Here is a 25,095-nt window from a genome sequence, read left to right as displayed (position 1 = left end):
TTAGATTGCGATGCACCTCCAACTGTATCGGAATGTCATGGAGCATTCCCATTGCCAATCTTTTTTCGCTCTATCTGTCATTCAGGGTCTCAATGTGCAGTCTACCATCCCTCAGTTTGTTCAGGCTCTTGGGGTCACCAGGTACGATCTGTGACAGCACTCTCCGAATAAGGAAAGGAGGGACCCTTTTCAAAGTCTCTCCTTCCTTGGCCCATGACATAATTAAGTACCGCTGGCATGCGGCATAACCATTATATCCCCCGCCCGCGTCCTGACGGGATCTCTTGGGTGGTGGAAAAGTTTTTTCCTCTATAATAAATAATTTTTCCTCACCACCCAATAAACAGCCACTCATTCGGGACGCCGCTCCGCTGAAACGCAGCGGTCGCCAGTGCTCGAGGGATATAGCGCTTTAGGAGTGGTTGTCTGTTTCGGGGTGGACCTTCGATGCAAGGGCCCACCAAAACCCTTTTATCTCCAACCTCCCTCTACTGACCCTTTCAAACTTGGCACTCGCCAACGGAGCAAAAACGCGACGGAAGCCGATTTAACAGGAGTGGCTGGCTATCTCCTGGTCTTCCGTTCACACGAAATCCGGAGCCGAAGAGGGGTATCACTCCCCGGTCCATACAGGGCATCCGAAACCCTAGTGGGAACCAGAAAGCTCACCCTCCAGGATCCCCATCTCTCCCTTACGGGTCTCCGGGGACAGGCCATATGGTGCGGCCGCACACAGGCAGTGGATTGCCCGGACGCATCCCTTGCTGGCTGGGAGTTGGTTTTCGAGATGTTCTCCCCGCCCTTTTAGTCGCCTCTTACGAAAAGCAGCAATATTGCGCGAATGTTCTCTATCCAACTGCCCTCGTGGATGCGCTGCGTCATTATTTTCGATTCCAGTGGTCCCTTCGTGTCCAGGGATCCAAAGAAAGGATATTTTAAATTGCAAGAAACTGTGGGAGATGCCACCACAGTAACTTTTAACGGAGTCATCCGCTAATATGCATTTCATCGAGGGATCCTGGTTCATATCCCGGTCAAAGCGAATGATTTTTACACTCTGGAATTGTTGCATCGAAAGGATATTTTGTTACCCCTCTGGTGAAGGGATACGAGCCCAGGGTATATTCCCTCGATTATACGGTGGGTACAGGATAAGCAGGAAATGAATTTAAGTGTGCTCGAAGAGTTGAAGCACATTGTGAAGGAGCAGTTATTGTCTTTTATCTCTCGCAGGGCTATATTGATGCCAAAGAGTTCCACTGAGTAAACTGTGCACGAGCTATTAATCTTTGCTCTCAGTAGTAGTAGTAGTTTTAGGGGTTTGTAGGGTGCGTCGACAGCTATGGTCATTTTGCACCACTGTCATAACGTAAAACTTATGTTCCTTTTAAACAAGGAATAAGTAAACAAATAAATACGAATAAATATATAAATAAATAAAATAAACAAAAAAAAGGAAAATGCTAAAATCAAAAGCATTAAAATTATGAGCTCCAAAGCTAAAGCTGCCCCATTAAACCGGTTGACCTTAAAAAACTTAAGACTCGGTTAATAGACCCAGAGTCATCCCCTAAAATATTTTTTAAGTCTCCCCTTATCTTCAACATGTCTCTGGCCCTTTGGTATGTTGTGCATTCCGTCAGGATATGTTTTATCGTCAGGGGTTGGAAACACTCATTGCAGCGGGGCTGTTCTTTTACCTCCGCAAAGAGGTACGAATGAGTGAGGGCAGAGTGTCCTATTCTCAGGCGCGTAATCATGACCTCTTCCCTCCGAATTTTCCGGATGGAAGAGGACCATGGTGAAACGACCGGTTTTATTGCCCTGAGTTTATTATTTTGCAGAGACTGCCAAGTCTCCTTCCACTGATGCAGGACCGAGTTCCGCAAGGCAGCCTTTACGTCCTCCATTGGAACCAAGGTGGAGTCGGTCTCGAGTTTTCGAAGGGCATCCTTCGCTGCCTGGTCAGCTTTTTCGTTACCTCTTATGCCGACGTGACCAGGAGTCCATATAAAGGAGACCCTGTTCCCCTTTCTCTGAAGGGACAACAGGGTATAATGGATCTCCTGGACTATCGGGTGCACAGGTGCAAAGACCGATAAAGATTTTAGGGCGCTCAACGAGTCGGTGCAGATGAGGAAAGAGCCATTGCTTTCTTTTATTTCTCCTAGGGCCGTCCTTATGGCTGACAGCTCGGCTGTGAAAATGCTGCAAGAAGTGTGCAGTTTTTTCCTCACGACTCCATGGTAGTGGGACACGACCGCATAGGCACATGCAGATTCTGACTTTGACCCGTCGGTGTAGACTGGGACAAAGTCAGAAAGTGAGCCGAGGACGGCACTGAAGAGCTGCTGGTATTCGGAATCGGTCGTCTTGGCTTTGCGGCGTGCACTGGCAATGAGTTTAATATCCGGCATTGGCGTTAACCAAGGCGGGTACTTAGCATAGGAGACGGGGCATACTTGAGGAAATGTAAAATTTACCGCGTTAATAAAATCATTAAAACGAGCGGCAAAGGGCCTAGTTGCCCTTCTCCGCCTGTTAAATAAGTCTAAAAACCGTTGGTTAAAAACTATGTTAAAACAAGGGTGGATTGTCTCTGATAAAATTTTACAGGCATAGTTGCCCATTAAAATCATCCTGCGGGTTTCCAACGGAGGCTCCCCTGCGTCTGCAAGTAAGCTTGGGACTGGGCTTGTTCTAAATGCCCCGGTGGCCAACCGTATCCCAGCATTGTGGACACATGTAAGTGGTCTCAAGTAAGACTCTCGTCCTGAGGAATACACTATGGAACCATAGTCCAGTTTGGATCGCACCAAGCCTCTGTACAATAAAAGCATGGTGGTGCGGTCTGCTCCCCAAGTGGAGTGAGTTAAAAACTTTAAAACGTTGAGGGTTTGGCGACACCTCTCACGTAACACGCGGATATGCTCCCGCCAGTTCAGCTTTTGGTCCAGGATCAAGCCGAGAAAGCGGACGGACTCCACAAATGGAAGAATCCTACCCAACAGGGTTAGGGTCGGGGTAACGTGGTAACCGCGAACACGGTGAAAGTGCACGCATTTCGTTTTCTCCATGGAGAAACGAAATCCGTTCTTTCGCGACCACTCTCCCAGTTTGTTTAGAGTCACCTGGGCTTGCCTGGAAGCGTTTGGCAGTCGTGTCGACCGGCAAAATATGGCTAGGTCGTCCACATAGAGCGATGCCATCACCGGGGCATTGATGCATTCCACCACGTCGTTGATGGCGATGGCAAATAACGTCACGCTCAGTACTGAACCCTGGGGTACCCCGTTCTCCTGTGTAAAAGATCGGGAAAAGTGCTTCCCAGTCCTTACTTTAAAAAGGCGGTTGGTTAAAAAATTTCTGATAAATAGGGCCATGTTGCCTCTAAATCCCCACTTGTGGAGCGTGTTGAGGATTCTCCATCGCCACACACTATCATAGGCCTTCTCCAGGTCGAAGAAGACTGCTATGACGTGTTGACGTTGGAGAAAGGCTTCCTGGATGAAGTTCTCAGTGCGAACCAGATGGTCTGTCGTGGACCTGCCACGCCGAAAGCCGCACTGAGCGTCGGAGAGCAGGTGTCGACTCTCCAAGCACCACATGAGACGTCGGTTTACCATCCGTTCCATCACCTTGCACAGGCAGCTGGTGAGAGATATGGGACGGTAGTTGTTCGGGTCATTTTTGTCCTTGCCCTGTTTTGGGATTGGTATCACGATGGACTCTCGCCAGGCATTTGGAAAACTGCCCTCGTTCCAGAGTTGGTTGAGGTTATTTAGGACCTCCCCAATCGCGGTTTCCGGAATGTTCCGGAGAAATGCGTTGTGGATTTCGTCCGCCCCTGGCGAGGTGTAATGGGAGTCTTCGATGGCGGATTTAAGCTCCCAGGACGTGAAAGGCTCATTGTAATATTCGCTTGTAGGACCTGCACCAAAATTGAGAGGGACTCTCTCGCATCGCCTCTTCCGGTTCGCAAAGTCCGCGGCATAGCCCTCGTCACTGCTATTGGCCGCGAACTGACTGGCAAATATGTTGCTTATTTCGGCAGGTGAATTAACCACCCGGCCAGCAACAAGCAAAGGCGAGATGACAAATGAGCCCTTGGACCCGGAGATTTTCTTGACTTTGTCCCATACCTGACCCAGTGGCGTGCGATGGTTGATGGTAGAGACGTATTCTATCCAGGAAGCCCTCTTGGCCACCTTCACGGCCCTTCGAGCTCGCGCTCTCAGGCGGCGGTACGATGCCAGATTAGTTGCCGTGGGATATTTTCTAAAAATATTCAATGCTTTTTTCCTCGCCCGAATCGCCCGGTCGCATTCCCCGTTCCACCAAGGGACAGGAGCTCGATTTATATTCCCGGACGTACGAGGGATACTTTTGGTAGCTGCCGCCAACAGCGTTGAACTTAGTTTATCGACGTTGTGCAACGCGTCGAAACTTGCGTCGTGTTTATATGTAAACGTACGCTTGAAAAGTGGCCAGTCCGCACGGTTAATACGCCACTTTTCCGGAGGTTTTGAAATGGTGGGCGAAGAGTCTTCTTTAACGAGTAGAAGAGGAAAATGGTCACTCCCACAGAGATCGTTGTGGGTGGACATTTTCAGCTTTGGGGCTAGACTTCTCGAGCATAGACAAAGATCTATTGCTGAGAATTCCCCATTGAAGCTGTTAAAGCGGGTTTTTTCGCCGCTATTTAATAAAAACAGGTTAAAATCCTCAATAAAGTTGGATAAAATTCGACCTCTCCTATTACTTTGGGTTTTTGGCCCTCCCCAGAGAGGATCATGGGCATTAAAATCTCCCATCAAAATGAACGGCTGAGGAAGCTGGTGGACAAGGGCTTCAAGGTTCAGGCGAGTCACCGGTGCACCCTCTGGCAGATACACGTTGCATAACGTCATCCTCTCAGGGGTGTGCACCGTGACAGCGACGGCCTGGAATGGAGAGTTCAGTTGGACTCGCGAGGTGTAAAGGGCCTCACGGGCCGCAACTGCTACTCCCCCTTGGGCTCGTTGGCCACTTAGGTCATCCGTTCTAAAAACAGTGAATCCCTTCAGAATACCCTTATCTTCAGCCTTAAAATGGGTCTCTTGGAGACAAATACAAGAGGGTTTAAAATCTTGGATTAAAATGGCCAGCTCCTCCTTGTGCCGATAAAAACCATTGCAGTTCCACTGCAGAATGGAACACATTTAAAGTGTTAAATTAAAATGAATAAATAAATAAATATATAAATAAATAAGTTGACTAAAAAGGGAGATGACCAACTCTATTGAGGTTATCGCTTGAAGCGATGTTTCCTCTTCCACTCGTTTGCGAAGACCTCAGTATCAGAGATACTCTGGTCCTCTTCAAATACCTCCGGCTTCTTTGGCTTCACTGGAGGCGGCGGGGAAGGTGTATTCTCACGCCCTTTTGGCGTGTTCCCCTTGGTGGTTTTTAGTGGGCTCTTCTTTGAAGGGCCCACAGGAGTAGGTGGCTCCTTGTCCACCTTACTCTTTCCGTCCTTCACCCTTTTGGGTTTAGGCACTTGCGTGTTTTCCATTGGGGATTCTTTCGGTATCTCCGTCTGCGTGGCGATGGTACACTTTACACATGGCGTGGTTGCAACGGAAGCAAAGGACCGGGAGAAAGTTGGGGCGATTAGCGCCCTGTATTTTCTCCTCGCTTCCGCATATGGGATTTTTTCCAGTGTTTTTATCTCCATGACTTTCCTCTCTTCTTTCATCTTCGGGCAATCACGAGAGTACACTGGGTGTGTACCCTCGCAATTGACACAAAGAGGTTCCGAAGAGCACTCTTTATCCTCGTGCGCGTCTTTGCCACAGCGCGGGCAGGTGGCCTTGCCCTCGCAGCGCGACGCGACATGGCCGAACCGTTGGCATTTGAAACAACGCACGGGATTTGGGATGAATGGCCTCACTGGTACCGATTCATAGCCCACAAACACCTTGTCGGGTAGTCTATCACGCGCAAACGTCAAGATCACGGAGGTGCTGTTTACGTTTTCTCCGTTGCGCCTTGTGGTGAGTCGACGACAATCAGTCACTCCCTGAGAGAACATTTCTCTCTTGATTTCTTCGATGTCCACGTATAGGAGGTCGTAGTGACTGATGACTCCCCGACAGGTGTTAAGAGTGCGGTGCACCTCCACCTTAATCGGAATGTCATGGAGCATTCCCATAGCAAGCAGTTTTTCACTTTGTGTATCGTTCAGGGTCTCTATAAGAAGTGTACCATTCCGGAGCTTCTTCACGCTCTTTGGGTCCCCAGGCACAATCTGTGACAACACTCTGCGAATTAAGAAAGGAGAAACCTTTTTCAAGGTTTCACCTTCCTTTATGCAGGACATAATTAAATAGCGCTTACATGCGCCAATACACTTTTCTCCCCCGCCGGTGTCCGGACGGGATCTTTTTAGTGGTGGAAAGGGTTTTTCCTCCATAATAGTAAATGATTCGTCCCTCGGCCTCCCCACCCACCACGGAGCCACACATTTGGGACGCCACTCCGCCAAACCGGAGCGGTCGCCAGGGCTAACTCGAGGGATATAGCGCTTCTGGAGTGGTTGTCTGTTTCGGGGTGGATCTTCGGTGCAAGGGCCCACCAAAACCCTTACATCTCCGACCTCCCTACGCAGACCCCCACAACCTTGGCACTCGCCACCGGAGCGAAAACGCGACGGAAGCCGATTGACCGGGAGTGGCTAGCTCCCGGCCTCCCGTTTACACGAAATCCGGGGCCGAAGAGGGGTATCACTCCCCGGTCCATACAGGGCATCCGACACCCTGCTGGGAACCAGAGAGATCACCCTCCAGGATCCCCTTCTCTCCCTTACGGGTCTCCAGGCACGGCAAACACCTGGGCGGATCGCAGGCCAGATGGTATGGCCGCTATCAGACAGTGGATCCACAGCACTGTCCGGACGCATCCCTTGCTGGCTTGGGGTTTGTTTTCGGGGTTTTCTCCCCGCCCTTTTAGTCGCCTCTTACGACAAGCAGGGATACTGCGGGAGTATTCTCTATCCCCCTACCCGCGGGGGGGTACAAATTAATCCACTTCCCATCTCTCTCCTGGAACTACAGTGGCACGATGGCAACGACATAATTTCACTCATCTTTCCAGAATAAATGGTTGAAAGAACATCCCAAGGCACAAGGCCAAAATAGAATCATCACTAGACATATCCAAATGGCCCCGATTGGAACCGGTTTTTGCTTTATGTATGTAACTCCCATCTTGGATTGTTAATCTATCCATATGCCTGGAAGTCTAAGGACACAGTGATGCTGCCCGTATCTATTATTGATTTCAACCTTGCAGAAAAGTATTAGTCTATTTCTCTCACAAGCATGTTTGAAAAGATCAACTTGAAGACTCATGTGACAGTGGAATGCTTTTAGTTGTGATGTTTGGTCAGCCAGTATTCAGCTCTCACAGGTGTTTCAGAACTCCTTTATGCAAAGATGTGATCAACACCATGAATTATGATAATTACCTTTTTCCTGGGCATCAAGAGCACATTCCACCAAGCATGCCATGATGACCTCATAGGAAGATTTACCTTTCACCAGGGTCGTCATCCCCATATTAAGATTGATCTTTTATTTCTACCCAACAGTTAAGCCTGATAAATAGGCAAACATTATTCCACACCCTTTCACCTGCTAGAGTGTGTTCCCTAGATAACAGTGGTCTACCCCTGCTCTTAACGATGAAATGCTGGGATATACACACAAACTCTGGCATGCAAGTTACCCTTGCACAATATGCCGATGTCATGGTGCATAGGATTCCAGTACACATTGAAGGTATCTAACACAATTACAATTAAGCAACTAACACCTTGCACGGATGATTTAAAATGTGATGCCTTCATCCTAACCCCATCAAATCCTCTTTTGCAGTGATTTCCAGCTCCAATGGACACCGAAGGTGGGCCTGTCACCCTCCAGATATGGAACCAGCACATTACTCCAGATCCCATTGTCAAAGACTTAGGTGTAACCCCACATAATTATCTTTATTTCAGGAGATATATAGGGGAAGTTTTCGGATGATAGTTGCCACTGTGACCAATAGAATTTGAGCCAATGGCCACGGGGTATGGCTAGCTCTTCAAAAATGCAGTGCTGTGGAGTAACTTGTGCTTGCAATCCTCTCATAGACCCTTTTCTATATTTAGAATGCAGTATACTTAAGCAACTGCTCCTCTCACCTGACACCCCTGGAGCAAACCCTTAGCTTACCACCATTCTGAGCAGCCTGCTGTCATTAGCCAGGGTCACCACCTTTCTCCTGTCGATCTATTGTCCCGAGGTACCACTTCCCCAACATCAGCAGGTCACCTCTACTCCTTAGCAACCTTAGTTCAAGGGAAGATTTCCCTCTCTTCCCTTGAACCCTTACCACAGTGAAGAAAAGAGAAACTGAACATTAAATGCACCATCCTTATTAATAATCGCAGTTCCGTGATATCCTATGTTCCACATTCAATTGACTGTCTGTCAACTGTAACCAGGGTAGTAAATTTAATGCCAATATGACTCATTCACTATGCCATTAGACTATAAATAAATTTTTAAATTCCATTGTCCATCAGACCTTTGCTACTCCTTTTGCTCTCATTGTACTTTCTACCTTATTTCTTCTTCCTTCACTTCTGGTTGCATGATGGTTTCCCTCTGCACCAATGCTACTACTTACGATGAAAATAAAGTATTCCCAAATTACAACCTATTTAGTATTTAAAAAAAAAATCTTCCAGGGCTGGAAAGTTCCGGTCATCATTTTTTTCTATAGTTTATTTGATTGTTTTTGTTATGTAATGAATACAATTGCATAAATAAAGATTAATAATATTGATAATGGTTTATTTATGCTGAAAATAATTGTTTATTGAAGCTAAGGGATACTTAACTCCCCCTCATTTGATGGTAATACTGCATCAGTGAAGCAAAGTTTCCTAAAAATTCCCCGTGGTTCAGATGACTAATTCCCTCAAAACATTGTTTCACAGTATATTTTAATGTTTCAGGCTTCACTTTGTGGAAGTATGTCATATCCATATTAAAAGAACTTTGTGCTACATTGTTTCACAGATTTGGTAGTAGTAGTTTTAAGGGGAGGCGACCGACAGCTAAGGTCATTTGCGCCATAGGGGATGGACAGGAAAGGATGAAGGGTGGAGAGAAACCCGGCGTCGGCATTAGCCTACTCTTTACGAAAGGCGCCAAGGGGTCCGCAGTTTAACGTCCCATCCGACGGACGGCGTACTCACTCAAAGTGCCCTCCACAAAGCACCTCAAGTAGGGATCGAGATACCTCTGAAAAATATTCAACACCGCCGGGATTTGAACCCGCGCCCTCAGGGTGGGAAGCCAGTACGTTAGCCCCCGCACCATCTCGATCCCCACAGATTTGGTTTCCACTGGGATTGAGTCCCAACCTTCCACCAGGTTGCCCAGATTAACAGGGCCAACATGAGAAGGTATTTGAAAGAGTTAAAATGCAAAGGCTTTTTTGGCCTTCTCTTGCAGAGAACCTATCATCACATGCTTTCTATCTTGGTCTCATTATAGTTATATCTACTTAATTAAATAAGAAAAAAAAAAAAAAATGGTTTACTGTCTGTGAGTTATCTAGCATTGGAAAACTGAGGATCATTTCATATTTGGATGTACCTACATTATGATAAAATTGGAATTTGCAATTACAGCAGTCAACAAGTTTTCCAATTTTTTATAATTTCACTACCACAAAATAAATAGGTTACTTGATGTGCATAATGACCACAAATGTCATATAAATTCAGAATAAATTCCTTAACACTTTGGTTTCAAATAAAAGACAATATAAATTTCATGTCATTACAGGCACATATAAGTAACTTCCTCACGTAAAAACATTAGGAGTTTTCTTAATATAGCAAACAGCTGATCTTACAGCTCTTAGGTAAATCCAATCTACAAATCTATGAACATAAACCTGCAAAAATATTGAACAACTTCTATATCAGTACATTTTCTGAAAGGCAAATAGGCATTACCTCAATGCCTTTATACGCTCCAGCCTAAACAACTGTATTTGTTGCATAGGCTGGAGCTGTATTTTAGTTGTGCGTTGAGAGTCTGGGTTGGTGATATGGCTACCAAGGCATCACATTTACAAAATAATATGAAAGAAGCAAAAATAACAAGCTACCATTTCAACAACCTACATGAATAAAGGCTACAATTTTCATAGTTACTTCCCTCATCTGGATGCCAATTACTAACATTTAAACTTTAAGAAAATATATTAAACCATATAAAACTGCATGAAAACTTCAACAAAACTTCATGACCTCAATGGCTAAATCACACTAACTTATAATTGAACTATACATATATTACCTATTCTTAATTGATATACATGCATCTATGTTTTCATTAATTGTGTGCCTTGTCTAGAATAACATGATGGTAAACAAATATTATAGATTAAATGATAAACCTAACATTTACAATGATTACTCTAAGTGCAAATTAATCTCACATGAAATACCTTGATGTTTCTATAAACTAGTGTCACCCCACAATACTAAGTGAGAGAAAAGACAGGAGCTGAATCAAAATGGTACAGTTGATAAGAAAAAAATACAAGACATACAAATCTTTCCACTTGTTCTTTAACAAGAGAATTTTATGTAGGCTAGTCTGGATTTTACCCAATACACAACATGTTGCATTGCTAAGAAATTCATCTTGAAGTAAGATATCTACAGGGAGCCAAAGGCACAAGACATGGCTATTGTATACCATTAGGCATTCAAAAGATAAAACTTTCCTTTGCAACAGGTGAAAAATAACGCATGTGTTACAAATTTTGCTCTCCTCCCCTTTTTCCATATGCTTTTTAGCAAGCAGGCATCTTTCAGATATGAGATAAGAGTCATGCACAAAAAAACAAAGAGATATTCACCAATACCCTTGACAGAGTTTATGCCTAAATGCTGAACTTTAGCAAACTCACACTTCATGCCTTCACCATGACATGATCAATTAATTTTCATCTAGTAATGAAGCAGGTATATGAAAAAAATCAGCTACATCATCACTGGAAACAGAGCAAAATGATTAAAAACATTTCTTCTGTACGTGGGATAAAGCCAATCCAAGGATCTCCAAAAGGAGGATTCCTGGACCCTTGGAATGTACGGGTCTAATATTTCAATTTCATTTAGAGAGCTTTTAGCCAATGGCTCAGATCAAAGTCATTTACATAAGTTGACATTGAAGAAATTTAATACTCATGTCATTGGATACATCATCTGAGAGCACAAGTAAAAAAAAATATGAAAAAAATTACAATGGCAAATAATTAGTTTCTAATTTGTGTATCTATTTGTCTAGTGATATTTGGGTATCAGCCATTATCCTCTGCACATTCAATTGTTCAACATCGAACAGTATTGATTGGTGGTACAATGGTGCAATCTGGGTAAGTTTGTAAAACATTACTTTTTGTCAGTCTAAAAATCTGCTAGCTATTTCTCTTCAATGTGTAAAAAATCTACCATTTTTATGCTAGAACACTCTCTGGTGTTCTAGAACGGCCTCTCTTGGACATTTTGGCTTTTGCTTTTGTCTTCCAGCTACATCAAATTTTCATTTCTCAATTTCTTAGTGCCATATTGTACAAACTCAAAAATGAGTTCACTTGTTTCAAATTTAATTTTAACATCCCAGTCATATTCAAAACTTTATTGATAGCATATTGCTGTTCAAATGCCATGACGACTTGAGCAAACCTGTTATAATTATCTGTTAAGATGAATGTTAATGCTGAAAACAATTTCTTCTCAAAAATAAATTAAAGCTAACCAAATTTATTGATGTGATAAATCTAGAATTGAATGAACGGCTATCACAAAGTGGTTGGCATTAAGCCTCCATTAGTCACTTAGGAATTTTGAGCACTGTTAGCTGTGAGAATTCTGATAGACCTATGAACAGTTCTGAGTTTTTTCTAATTTTTTACAAGCTTATATGAAATAGCAAGCACCACAGCTTTGATATGAAATTACTACACAAATGGCACTTTTTTCTCAGTAAACCTAAATTATCAATAAATATGAAATGCATTGTCCATGAAAAATTGATAAATTTTCATCTATTCTGAGTCAAATACTAGCACAACAAATTGTTTCTACATTAAGAGGGTATCTAATTTTTTCCAAAAATGCCTATTATTTCTTGGAAGAATTCATTTTCATCAGCCAAGCAAAAACTCTTTAATACTTGTACAATCACCAAGAAATATTGCACTCACACATTTATATTTTAAGCGAGAATCTATTTTGATATTCATATAGCAATTACACCATTACCTCTTCTTGTTAGTCTCACCAAAGTATATGCAAACCACACATTGTCTAGCACCTCAACTCATGATACTGTATTTTTTACTCTAATATCAATCATTTTTGAAATAATATATATACCTATTCCTTCAGGGAAATATAAAGTGATATGACAGAATATCTAGAGTATTTCCTCCTTGATGACATATGGAAAAAATGTCATTTATGTACCCAAATATAATGCCATTGCTCTATACAATCAAGCTATGTTGGAACAATAAAATTCACTTTGGTTCACACTTACTATATACACAAACAAATTATTTGCCACAGCCTAAGTAAAAGGTTTACATGATGTATTTATTGAGTTTTGACAGTATCTACTTCTGACAGACAAAGCAATAATGAATCTCATGCATCATTCCATCAGTTGTCATATTTTCAGCAAGAATGATTTTTTACAATTGATTATAAATATAGTAAGTTAATCACTTATCTTAGCTGATGTAATAGCTTGTTGCTGAAATGATTTTCTATTTTTTCATCAAAAGGAAGCTATCTAATAAAAAAAAGTTCACCAGAATATAAGAACATACAAAAAGCATTATGAAAGAAAAAAAGTCATGTGCTTATACTCACAGGATTAAACATTAGCACAATAATTCCAGAATTAATAATCTAGTTCTCACATCACCTTTCTCATTATGCACTTCATGAGCCATTTTCTTAATCTATACCCTTGATTTCAACATTGTCTTGTACTTTTTCAATTACAACATATCTTCAACGGCAGGTCCAGCTTTGCTTTGTGCATCACGATTCTATTTTTCACTTAGTGATTGTAAATCAATGATTACCTCACTGATAAATCATTTAAAAGACCCCTTCAAAACGATGCACTTAGGGAAACAAACTATTACAAACACAAAAAATTTTATACGAATATGTAATATGAAAAAACCTGTACCATGTAAAACAGTAACATGTTTCTTTACACCACTAAATAAGTTTTAATAAAGAAAATAATCAACAATTCCTTAAATTACATTAAAAAATTCACATAATAATAATGCTGGGAATGAACATTAATATATTCTTGGATTTTGCACTACTTCATATCATTTATTGACATATTAAAACTCGGAAATATCTGCCAAGGGAGCTATTTAAATCTATGTTGTTTTGATTCTCAGAATTTCATCAGGAAATATTATATACTTCAATAGCAAAAAAACCTGATGCCACATAAAAATCTATCTAAAAAATTATTGCCCAGGATTGGGGTGCAAATGATTCTTTTTGAGTGATTAACTTTAATAATATTATTTCAGACTGGTTTCATTTACCAGGGTACATCATCAGGTACAAAGTACAGGACTTTTGCCATATACACCTGAATGTGGTTGAAGGAGATTAGGGAGGGTTGTGGTGAGGTTGGAAGGATTGCAAGGGATTGTGCTATTTAAGGACTGTAAAGGAACGTTTAGGTGGGAGAACTAGGGAGAAGGGGGAGGTGGTTAGTGACTGATTAAAGGGAGGGAGAGAAGAGGGTATAGATTAAAGGTATGGTGCCAGTCATGAATGGTTGAGTGGACTGTTCATGGAGGATTGATGGTGGTGCAAGGTAGAAAAGGAAAGTGAAGAGGGTATGCAGTCAGAACATACAGGGGTTTCATTCACAACATTACTTGGTATAAAGGACATCAAGGAGAGGTATTTATATTTAAATACACCAATTCCATCATCGGGTTTAACATAGTATTTTGATTTTGTTGATGAATTATTCAAATAGTTTTTGTCATTAAAAGTCACTTCTTTTGGAAAAATAACTAGCCACTCTATAAGGAATCCCACCAAAAACATAAGTTTACACTATTTCATTTTTCCTTTGTCCACCCCAATTAGAAGATAACCCATTAAGGATAATTTCATAGTGGTATTAATTATATATGATCCTAAGGCAAATATGAAAATATAGAAAACAAATGGCAAGTAAAGTTTGGTGCATAAGAGTCTTAAAATGCAATATCACCGCGCGAGAGGGTACAAAGGAATACAAACACAGGCTCTTTAACTGTCACAACCCTTGTGCTGACGATTTTGCTTAAATAATACGTGAAATCGTCTATAAAGGGGGCTATTTGAAAGCAAAAAAGACTAAAGAGTAAACTTTCGTACAATTTAATAATTTGAATGTTGTCAATTAAAAGCCATGGCAAATTTTATGATTGAAAAACCTTAAATTCAAACGCCACAAGATCTTTCGGTTAATATGGTGAAATTAGAATTTTTACGAAAAGTAACTTCAGCGAATTCTCAAAATGCCACAAGGAAATTTAGAAATCCTGTAATTCGCTCGATCAGGAAATTCTGACGGAAATATATCATTACGCGTATGCAGTCTTCTTTCCAAAGAGCATGGTTTACAAATCTACGAAAAAGCAGTTACAGTTGTTTTAGGACGAGTTAATGATTCAGCCACAAATTTTGACGGTCGGGGCTTGGTTGAATATTGCAAATTGAAAACATCATCCTTTCATTAGGGTAATTGGAAATTATAAGACGGGCCACATGGTTTCATAATTTCTACATGAAACTAACAAAAACTTAGTGGGCGCTTTATTAAGGCTTGATTTTTGAAACTAGCATTCGCTAATTTTTGGATTAACTGCACCCCTATTTCCCAAACGGATTACAACCACTAAAAATAAAACATATTGTTGCCAAGAAGCTCAAAATTGTGGGAGAATATTCATGATTGGAAGCACTATTGTCGTCTTGAGCTGCAGGAAAGTATTACTTACGTCCCTCATGATCTATAAAGGTCGTTGCCATTGGGTTTCCTGTGAAACCTGCATCCTCCTTTAAAGTAAGACATTACGAAGTTCATGTTGCTGCCAGTCTCATAATGACATAATCCCAGTTTTCTGGTATTAGATGTAACATGGTAAATGGACATTCCACTTAAGGCGATGGGAAATTATGAATAAAGTAATACCGGTAAAATTGAGAACAAACATTCGATAGTTTATGGATTAACTTCACTCCCATTTCCCAAACGGATTAATACAACTTACTTTGTTCTATCTCCCACACAATGCAACTCTATCCTACTTACGAATTGGGGGCCGTCCTTCGTATAGGACGTTAAGTATCGGGCCCCTAGCGTTAAGAGTGGGCTGATACTGATACCAGGTTTCTCTCCAGTATTCGCTATGCACTCAACTGTTAGTCGCCTCCCCTAAAACTACTACAACGTGAGAGGAGGGGGCAGTGCGGACTACGGATACAAACATTCACGGTCCTCCTCCAGTCACCGTTTCTACACTAGATGGCAGCACTAGAGTAGCATCGTCATATGATTGGTTCATTCAAATTCAGACACGGCAGTTAAAAACATCAAACGGTTTTCATTCACGAAAGTACATCGCGAACTTCTGTTTACCAAATGGACAGTGCTACTCCAGGTATATTCGTTATGTTGTCTGAATTTGCGCTTATTTTTCATACTGCGATTTGTTAGTTTTTCCGATTATGTTTGAATTTCATGGTACATTTCAGTTAACAATTCGAGAATCCCTCGAGTGAATTTCAGTGCACCGCGTCTTGGACGGATTGTGGCAAATGCAGATATTTCGATTAGTGTCGGGACTCTGTCTGGTAACTTCTGGTGAATATAATAATATTTTGCTATTTCAAATAGCGATTTTTCTCATGTTAACGCTCTACTTGAAGGAAAAACAATGTCGAGGGCCCAGCCCCCCACGCACGTAAAATCGGCGAAGGCAGTTCTTCAGCCTCGAATAAATTTATTGAAACGTCCGGCCACCGCAACCCAAGAAAATGTTCCAGATGCTAAGAGGCAAGCCATGGCACCTCCTCCCAATCGTGAGTAATAGTGTGAAAACAAAAATGTCTATCCTGGATTTGAAGTGAGCTAAGTCATTCTAGTACAAAGATTTTCTAGATTACAAAATCTAAATATCTGCCTGGAGCCTGTCCTTTAGTTTCCACCCACCAAAATATATTCATTAATACATTTTAATAGTATAAATTTTTGCTGAGGAATAATTTAAATGTCTTGTCATTTGGAAACATTGTTATGATATTGAACAATGTAGAGCTCTGGATATTTTTCAAACGCTCTGAAATACAGATGAATACTAATTGTTTTATCAAATAATTGAAATGGTTCAATCTATGTTTATTACTTTTAGTGAACGCCCACAGAAATAAAACTAGATCTCCGAAAGGTCAGCGTGATAATTTATTTGTATTACAAATGTTACCATTCGCATCAGGTATCCTTAACTTACATGTCCTGTTTACCGCTAAGTATTTTTCCTCTGATACTCCAGATATTGCAGATGAGATTTCTTAATTGGCATGTGTTTCAAGTTTAGGAAACAACATTCACTTTGGCCCATTCTCAGGTAAATGCTCAATCGTTTGACAATCAATCAATCCTATCATCTATTATTGACATCTGTTCACAAAATCCACCCATTTTCACTGTTTTTAAACTTTGTTACAATCAATAACTAAATAAATAAGTTTTCGCCAATGATTAGTTTAGGCTTTTTGCTGAGACAAGAGAGGTCAAAATCAAGAATTGAGCAGCAATTCTGCTCTCTTTTACCTATCCTAATCAATTAAATTCATGTTCTTTATAATTCTTGTCCATTTACGAATTTTTATGCTCCTGGTTTGCACTGTTAGGAAGGGTTTAATGAAATAAGTTTGGGACTCATTTTCAGTCCTGTCCTTTCATCTATCTTGATTGACGATTATTTTCTCTTTTGATTAGAAAAGGGAAAATTGCCTCCCTGGGACATGAAAGGCAAGCTGAAATTGGCAGATGAAAGGAATTTAAAAATGAAGGAAGCCATACAGACCAATAAATCTGAGATTGTTAATTTAAAAAGCCAAAACCAGAACTTGATGGATAAAGTTCAGTTTTTGGAAGCAGAACTCAGGTTGGTTAACTGTGGTTAAATTGTTCGTCATTTCTTTCATATTTATTATGACTTGCCATTTATTGACCTACTCATCTTCCACTCTATCTTCAGGGAGAAGACAACAAATTTGGAGTCTGAACGTAGGCTACATTCACAGTGCAAAGAGAGAGCCGAAACGTTACAAATTAAGAGTGATGAGAATGAGCGAATTTTGAGGCAGACATCATCATCGCTTGAAAGTGCAAATCATAGTCTAGCAATAAAGGAGGAAAGACTTAAAATTTTATCTTGTGAGTTTGAAGAACTGAAATCTACAAATTATCGACGGGAAGCTGCCTTCTCTTCGCAGGCAGAAACATTGTTGCAGACTGAGGCAAATTTGAAGCATTTTCAGGAAGAATGCATTAAACTTCAGGAAAAAGTGAAGACATATGAGGTGCAGCGTAAAGCTATGCACAATAAAGTGATGGAACTCAAGGTAAGCTAATTTAACTCCAGTGTCCATCTGAATCTGGAACTTCTATTGCCTTCTTAAATGATACACCACATTCATGAATACTCCCCATACGCTTTAAGGGATATATGATGAAGGAAACCCCACCGGACATTGCGTGTTTGCCTATAGAATAGATGCATATTTGTAGAAAATTTTATGGTTCTTATGTGTGGATTTTGTTTAACATGGGGAGGTAATAAGAGTGAAATTGGGCAGCTTAAATGTGAAGTTGAAGAATTGTTTATTGTAATCCATATTTTAGAGTGTTTCTTCTATGTCATGTTTCATGAGGTTTAGAAATGCAGCAGTGCTTAGGTAGTTTATCTATCAAAAGCGCACTGCCTCCATTGCATTACATTTAGTACAGTTATTTCAAAAACCGGTTGTGATACCATAAAAATGGATATCAAGGGGATGCCTCTAAAATCAGCATTCTCTGGATACTTTAAACTGTAGCTCCCTCATAAATTGTTCACAGTAACCAATTTGATTGCTTAATTTTTATTAAAATTATAATGTCTTAAAAATCTACTTCCTTCATTCTCTTGTGGCTGAATGACTGACATGTAAAAATTTTTACAAGAATTAGTAATGAATTAATCATTCCATCAGTTATTAAAACGATGGCCCTTTTACCTTTTCTAGGGCAATATTAGGGTGTTCTGTCGAGTAAGACCTCTCCTGCCTGCAGAAAGCGAAAAGAACAGTTCAACAGAGCACTTAAACTATGTAGATGAGAATTCTCTTGAAGTTTTCAAAGGTAATAATTTGCATAACTCTAAAATTATAGTTGTATAATTTTAGCAATTTGTGTAAAGGGAAATAATCTTGTTTTCCTTTTAGGTCCAAAAAAACTGAAGAACTCCTTTTCTTTTGATCGAGTTTTCCCTCCCTCAGCTGTTCAAGCTGACTTATTTGAAGATCTTTCTGAACTAGTCCAGGTACTTGTATTAAATGTATTATTCAGCTCCACAAATGCTATTGTTGATGGCTGAATTGCTCTTATCTTTAGTGTATTTTTATAACTATCTTTTCAATTTTTAAGTCTATTGTAATATATCTGGTTAATAATAGCAATGATGCCCATTTGGTTCATTAAACTGTTTGCAAATCCCCGACACAGCAAGCTTTTGTTTCAACTATTAATTTATTTGCGGATTTTTGGAAGTTGTAGCTACATCACCTTGAAATATCACTTCACAAAAGCAAAATAAAACTTAATTCAGCAAGAATTGATTTTCTTTAAATTGAAACATTCTATATTTGCTATTTTTTCAATTGAATATTAATTAATAACACTATGACATATACTTATTAATTATGTATGTCTTTTGCAGTCTGTCATCGATGGGTATAATGTGTGCGTATTTGCATATGGGCAAACAGGTTCTGGCAAGACGTACACAATGGAAGGGGGTTTGGGCCAGGAAGTCAGAGGCATGATTCCACGGAGTGTGGATTTGATTTTTGCAAAACTGGAAGAATTGGCCAAATTGGTACGCGACTAAATGTGTAATCCTAAATTGGTGTAGTATCTCCATGGTCACATTTTTAGAACATTAATTATTCACATGGCAAAGAGGCTAATAACAAGTGTTATATTATTGCAGGGGTGGACTTACCAAGTGGAAGCGTCCTTTTTGGAAATATACAATGAGCAAGTTCATGATTTATTAGATGTTGGCCAGTCAACTAAATCATGTGAAATAAGAAATCCCTCGTCACCTGGAGGCGATATGGTTGTGACCAACTTAAAGGTGTTGTGATATTTTAGTTTCTCTGCATACTAATATTTTTTTGCTAAAGTCATTTGACCTTGACACGTTACATTAGTTTGTGGGTGGATATTTGAATTGTTTTTCATGACTATATTTGTTTTTTTAACTAGGTGGAACCCGTGAATTCAGCATTTCAAGTGAATGAATTGCTGAACATTGCTCGTACAAACAGAGCTGTGGCAGCAACGGTTCATAATAGCCATTCATCGAGGTCACATTTTATTTTCAAGCTTCGGTTACAAGTATCAAATAGTGATACAGGAAAGGGCACTGATTGTAAGTATGCTAAAGACTAATTTATCCAATGAAATGTAGGCGTTATCTGTAAGCAAACTAATTGCTGCATATATAAATAGCATTGTAAAATACCTAATCTTCACTATGGTGCTGTGAGATGCAGATTATTATGCCAACTCTTTGCCATGAAATCCTTCACAAGCAGGGTCCTTTGAGTTTCGGAGGAAAAAAACTCCTGGTTTGGATTTGGTAGCACAGTGGCATGCGCTGCATTGATTTTCCCCCCAGCCTTTATATTTCTTCATCATGTTCTTGAATCACCAAAATCAGCCATTTTACTTTCCGCAACCAGGCCATCAGAGAAGCTGAAGCGGAATCATAGAAAAAGTCCATTCCCCAGGAATACTGTTTAATGAATATTCTGAACAATTACCTAAATGTATATCTAATCAAACCAAAGTTTGTCATTTTATGGAGCACTTTATATCAGTGTGCTCGTGTTCCATTGTTACCGTCAGTACTGTTACCGTGAGAGAATCTTTTTGGCTTTTGACTAGTTGACATGTGTCCATACTTAGCATGATCCTGTTCACAGAAGCTCTTGTTTTGGACCATCATCATGGATCATGAAAGTGTTATTTATTGTAATTCATGATTTGAAATAGTGGGAAAATAACTTAGTTATTAATAAAAATATCATGTGTTGTTTTCCTTCGTATTGAAATTTTGAAAGATGAATTGTGTCATTGGAGGCAAATTTGGTGGGTCTGTGGTCATGAGGTGGACCATGATTTCAGGGTTGTTGTGTCACTTGTTAATTTTTGGAATTAGTTCCTCATGTGGAGGTGGTGTTGAGACGTACAATTTGGGCAAGTGCTTCCAATTATTACTCTCTAGAGTGCAATTTTGCAGTAATTTTTCCAATTGGAATTACATGAGATGCATTCAAACTCTTAGACCACCACGTGTCACTCCTCATTGATTTTAAGTTACAATGGATTTTAAATCACACAAGTTGAAAAATTAATGACTACATACACTACTCTTTCTCACCAAATGATGCCATTTTTAATATTGAAAATGCATCTTACTCCACGGTCCATAAATGAACCTTGTGCAACCATCTCTGGTAGTATGATCTCCCCTGTGCTTCATCTGGACCATTGAGTAAGCAAAAAGTAGTTGCTTGTGAATTTATTTATCGACTTAATTGGGTGAGTTTGAGACCTATAGTCCCTTCTTCCACCTAACCCTAACATTACATTGAAGACGATCACATACAACCAAGCCCTAGATGCAGGAAAATCCACCTAGGCGGGAATCGAACCCGCGACCTCTAGGCTGGTAGGCAAGGATGATACCCTGCTGCCACCGGGTCCGGCCTGTGAAAGGAGGATTGAAGAACCAACATGATGCTGTTTTATTTTAAACCAAATCCTTTGTTATAAGCAAGTAGTTGAAGCTGCTGCACCTATGGGAACGACTTTAAAATGAAGTATATTGTCGTGGGCCATGGCACTAGATCGCGTCCTCAAATTTCATGGCAGACATTTTTCAATTTACCCTTTTAAAAGGCAAGCAAATTTCTTTGCTTTTCTTTGGGTCTGCTTCAATGTATGAATTATATGACTTTTGAATGAAGGTTGCTTAAATTAACAAGGTTTTATTGTATTCAGCCTCCATGCTCAACATGCAACGGTTTTCTATGCCGCAAAGATATAATGGCTGCTTAGATATGTGTAGTCCAATTTTCTCCCTGGTAAAACTGGTTGTGTGTGATTTTTATTTTAATGTTTTATGTGAAAATGTCTGCTTATGTTTTGAATAAGCTTCACATTTTTTGGCTTGATGTGGTATACAAGATAGAATATACTATATATAATACAAGATATAATTTTAGCGTTTTTCTAAAGACATTTAATAAACAATATGGGTTTCAACTGATAAGGGTCATCTTATTTCTCTCTGGTGTTCTGTATGTAAAGATAAATCTGTGAGTTTCGCCATGCATCATTAAGAAAAACTTTATTTTGTGGATAAATACTAAATTTCTCATTTTTTTAATTAGTAAATTTGGAACTGTATGAAAATGAATTTGACTTATATGTTTATCTCTTCACAGCCATTTTAAGCCTGGTGGATTTGGCTGGATCTGAGAGGCTAGTCGATATAACAGAGAATTTAAGGGTGACTGAAACGAAAAATATAAATAAATCCCTTTCCAATCTGGGAAATGTGATTTTGGCATTATCACTTAAGGTATGGAACTGAAGTATTTTGCTTATATTTTTTTAAGCAAATCTAAACAACCGATACATTGATACTGGTTAAACCATTGGTATATTGTTGCGTAATGTTGAAAATGTTTTAGTTAGTGAGGAATAACTTACTTCATGAATGTTGCTACCTACTCTTCTGGAGAACATTCTGATATTTTTGAATTTTGTATTTATTCATGATGCTTCTGGTGTATGAATTACTGAGGAAATACTGCAATGTAAAACTCATTTATTATATATAATGATTACTGGTCTTGAAACTTCATTGCTGTAGGTCATAGAAATTATTCAAGTTTAATATTTTTAATTCAAACAAATTAAATCCTTCCCATCTATCAATAAAGACCAATTAGGACATGATGTAGTTAGCCTAAATGACTCACCAAATTAAAAATAATTAAATTAAAAGAATTGCATAAAAATAATTTTCTCAAATAAGATTAAATGGATAAAAGCTGACTCATTGAGAAATTAACATCTGTAATATCAGTTAATGATAGGCCATACTGATAATTCCAAAATGAATGATGCTTCCTGTGCTGGTGTTTGAAAAAAATAATTTGTGGAAACCTTTGTGGTGATAGATTTCACCTGAATAAGAGGAATGAGAAAATTTTACAATTTCATTCATTTCACAAAAGTTAGTGCTACCAAGAATAATGCAGGTTAATTGGATAATAACGCCAATTCATGGCATTTGTAATCAATTGGTTCCATTTTTGGTCATGAATCTATTAATTACTGATTTTTTTCCTATGAATGATATAATGCCTGTGGTGCTGTTTCAGAATGAGCACGTGCCTTATAGGAATTCCAAGTTGACCCATTTGCTACAGCCAAGTCTCGGTGGGAATTCCAAAACACTCATGCTGATCAACCTGTCTCCAAGGGAGGAGTGTGTAGAGGAGACACTCAATTCTCTGAGGTTTGCAACCAGAGTGAGTGAGTGCCACATTGGGCAAGCTCGGCGGAAGACAAAATGAGATTGTTCACTTTTTAGCTCCTGAGTTGCTGCAATATCAAAAAAAAAATGAAACAATCGCAATATTAATACCTCTTTGCAATATTTTAAATGTGGGGGAACAAATATATTAATAATTGCTGTACATTATTGTATTTTTTTAAATATTTTTTTCTATAAAACTAAAAGTATCTGTTTTTGGTGTAATGGCTTGTTCAGTTGTAGCATGACATTTTTCTTTTTTGCTCATATTTTATGATTCAACGTGTATATTTTATGTTAATTTTTGAAGTTGTCACCAGTCATTGAATTTTGCATTGTAAATATGACAATTTTATTTCACATTAAAAAATAAAATTGAAGTAGTGTACATGTATGTGATCAAAAATTGATTGTAAATTTTTAAAATGACTCATGTTAAAAATTGTAATTGATGATTGATTTATGTGTGCATACACAAACATGACATTAAAATTAGCTAATCCTTGAAAATGAAACCAAATTGTTTTTTATGTCTTAAGAGTAAGACTTCCTATTCATTTTGATTTTTATGTATTTTCAAAACTGGAGTATCTATCTATCAACGAATGCATAATTAAGTATTGTACAGTGGAACCTTGTACAATGACCATAGTTTATTCTGAGGTCTCTCTCGTAAAGCAAAATTAATTTATGAAACAAATTTTACCATATAAATAAATGTAAAATATAATAATGCATTCATGCAAAAAAAATAATTGTGAAAAAGGTTTATTCAAACAAATTATCTATACATTGTTTAACGCCACCTTGATCATGTTCATCTTTTCTTCTATTGCGGAATGATCGGGATACAAACTTGATTTGTAAGAGCAAAAAAGAATCAAAATAAATAGTTCATCATTAATGATATGTGCCTACTTCCTTTTTACTGGAGAGCTAGTCTAGAAACATTAATTTTTGTCGACGCTTCAAAATTTGGTAAAACTGCACTCAGAATTATCATTAAATGGTATATTTTTAACATGGATTACTACTTCGTTATTAGGGTGATGCCTCGTAAGCAAGATATGATGCTATAGTTAACCATGATCTCCACATCACATTTAGCCTGCTGTTTCGGGCTTAACACTTCTTGAAGGCCCATGGAATTGCAAGCAAGCAGAGGCTTTATTTCCAATTCCACATTCAAAAAAAATTCCATGTTGGTGAACAATGGCATATGCTCCCCTTTTTATTGATAAAAAAGTTGAATCATTATAGAGGTACCATTAGAGTAGTTGTAGGAGAAATAAATACTATAATTATAATGATAAAATACCTTTCACATCACACTCAATTTTTTCCTTGAAAAGTTTCCAGTAAAGTTTGACTAGAATCTTGAGCCATTTTAATAATCTTGCAACAATTTCACTTTGAAAGAGAGGTTTTTTGTGTCAATTGTAGTTGAAAATATTTTGGTTTTAAGTTGCTTTAAGGCAAAACTTAAGGACTTGTTAAGTGACTCAGGCATTGGGTTGTTTATTTTGGCAGCTGCTGCTACATTATGAAAAATTCAGCTTGAATATTCATATTTTCTTGCTTTTTCACTCAATAACCTGTGATTGAAAGCATATTTCTGATCAGGATGGGGTAATAACTTCATATTTTCAACATACTAAGAGAATGGAACAGGATATGCATAATGTTATATGCCCAATATCACCAAGAAACTACAAACTATTCCTTTTTATTTCTGATTCCTAGAGTCAATAATTACTGCATGTTAGCAATATTTGCCCAAATTAGACGTTTTTGGGATGTGGAATGCCCTAAAAAATTGTGAATCCTTCCTGAAAAACTAGAAATGTGTTAAAAGTTTGCTAGCAGACATCCTTGTTTGCAAAGGCTTTTCCAATGGTTGTTATTACACCTTCACAATTAATAAAATTTGTTGTCTCCTGTGTAACATTATGGAATTTGCTTAACATATTGAAATGAAATTATTGATTTTGTAATTCTACACACTTTATTTAAAAACACAACCCAGGTTTGACGTTGATAATTACATCCAAA

At 39.0% G+C, this 25,095-nt stretch overlaps 1 protein-coding gene and 1 long non-coding RNA gene across 2 annotated transcripts; both read left to right on the top strand.

Annotated features, from left to right (window-relative positions):
- Positions 1–15,910: 15,910 nt before the first annotated feature.
- LOC139696743 (uncharacterized) lies at positions 15,911–17,247 on the top strand. The gene is made up of 3 exons (XR_011702651.1): positions 15,911–16,012; positions 16,088–16,240; positions 17,160–17,247. It is a non-coding gene; the product is annotated as an uncharacterized lncRNA (long non-coding RNA).
- Positions 17,248–18,539: 1,292 nt separating this feature from the next.
- ncd (non-claret disjunctional) lies at positions 18,540–23,248 on the top strand. Its single transcript, XM_071595401.1, has 7 exons — positions 18,540–18,566; positions 18,625–18,747; positions 19,144–19,302; positions 19,417–19,563; positions 19,695–19,860; positions 21,944–22,080; positions 22,889–23,248. The coding sequence occupies exons 1-7, from the start codon at positions 18,540–18,542 to the stop codon at positions 23,081–23,083; spliced, it is 954 nt and encodes a 317-aa protein (XP_071451502.1). The 3' UTR covers positions 23,084–23,248.
- The last annotated feature ends 1,847 nt before the right edge of the window (positions 23,249–25,095 follow it).

The sequence above is a fragment of the Hetaerina americana genome, unplaced genomic scaffold (genome assembly GCF_022747635.1).
Source record: "Hetaerina americana unplaced genomic scaffold, ioHetAmer1.1.p SCAF_7, whole genome shotgun sequence".
Taxonomy (NCBI): domain Eukaryota; kingdom Metazoa; phylum Arthropoda; class Insecta; order Odonata; family Calopterygidae; genus Hetaerina; species Hetaerina americana.
The sequence above is the reverse complement of the archived record's forward strand: the minus strand, read 5'-3'. Positions and strand labels throughout refer to the sequence as shown.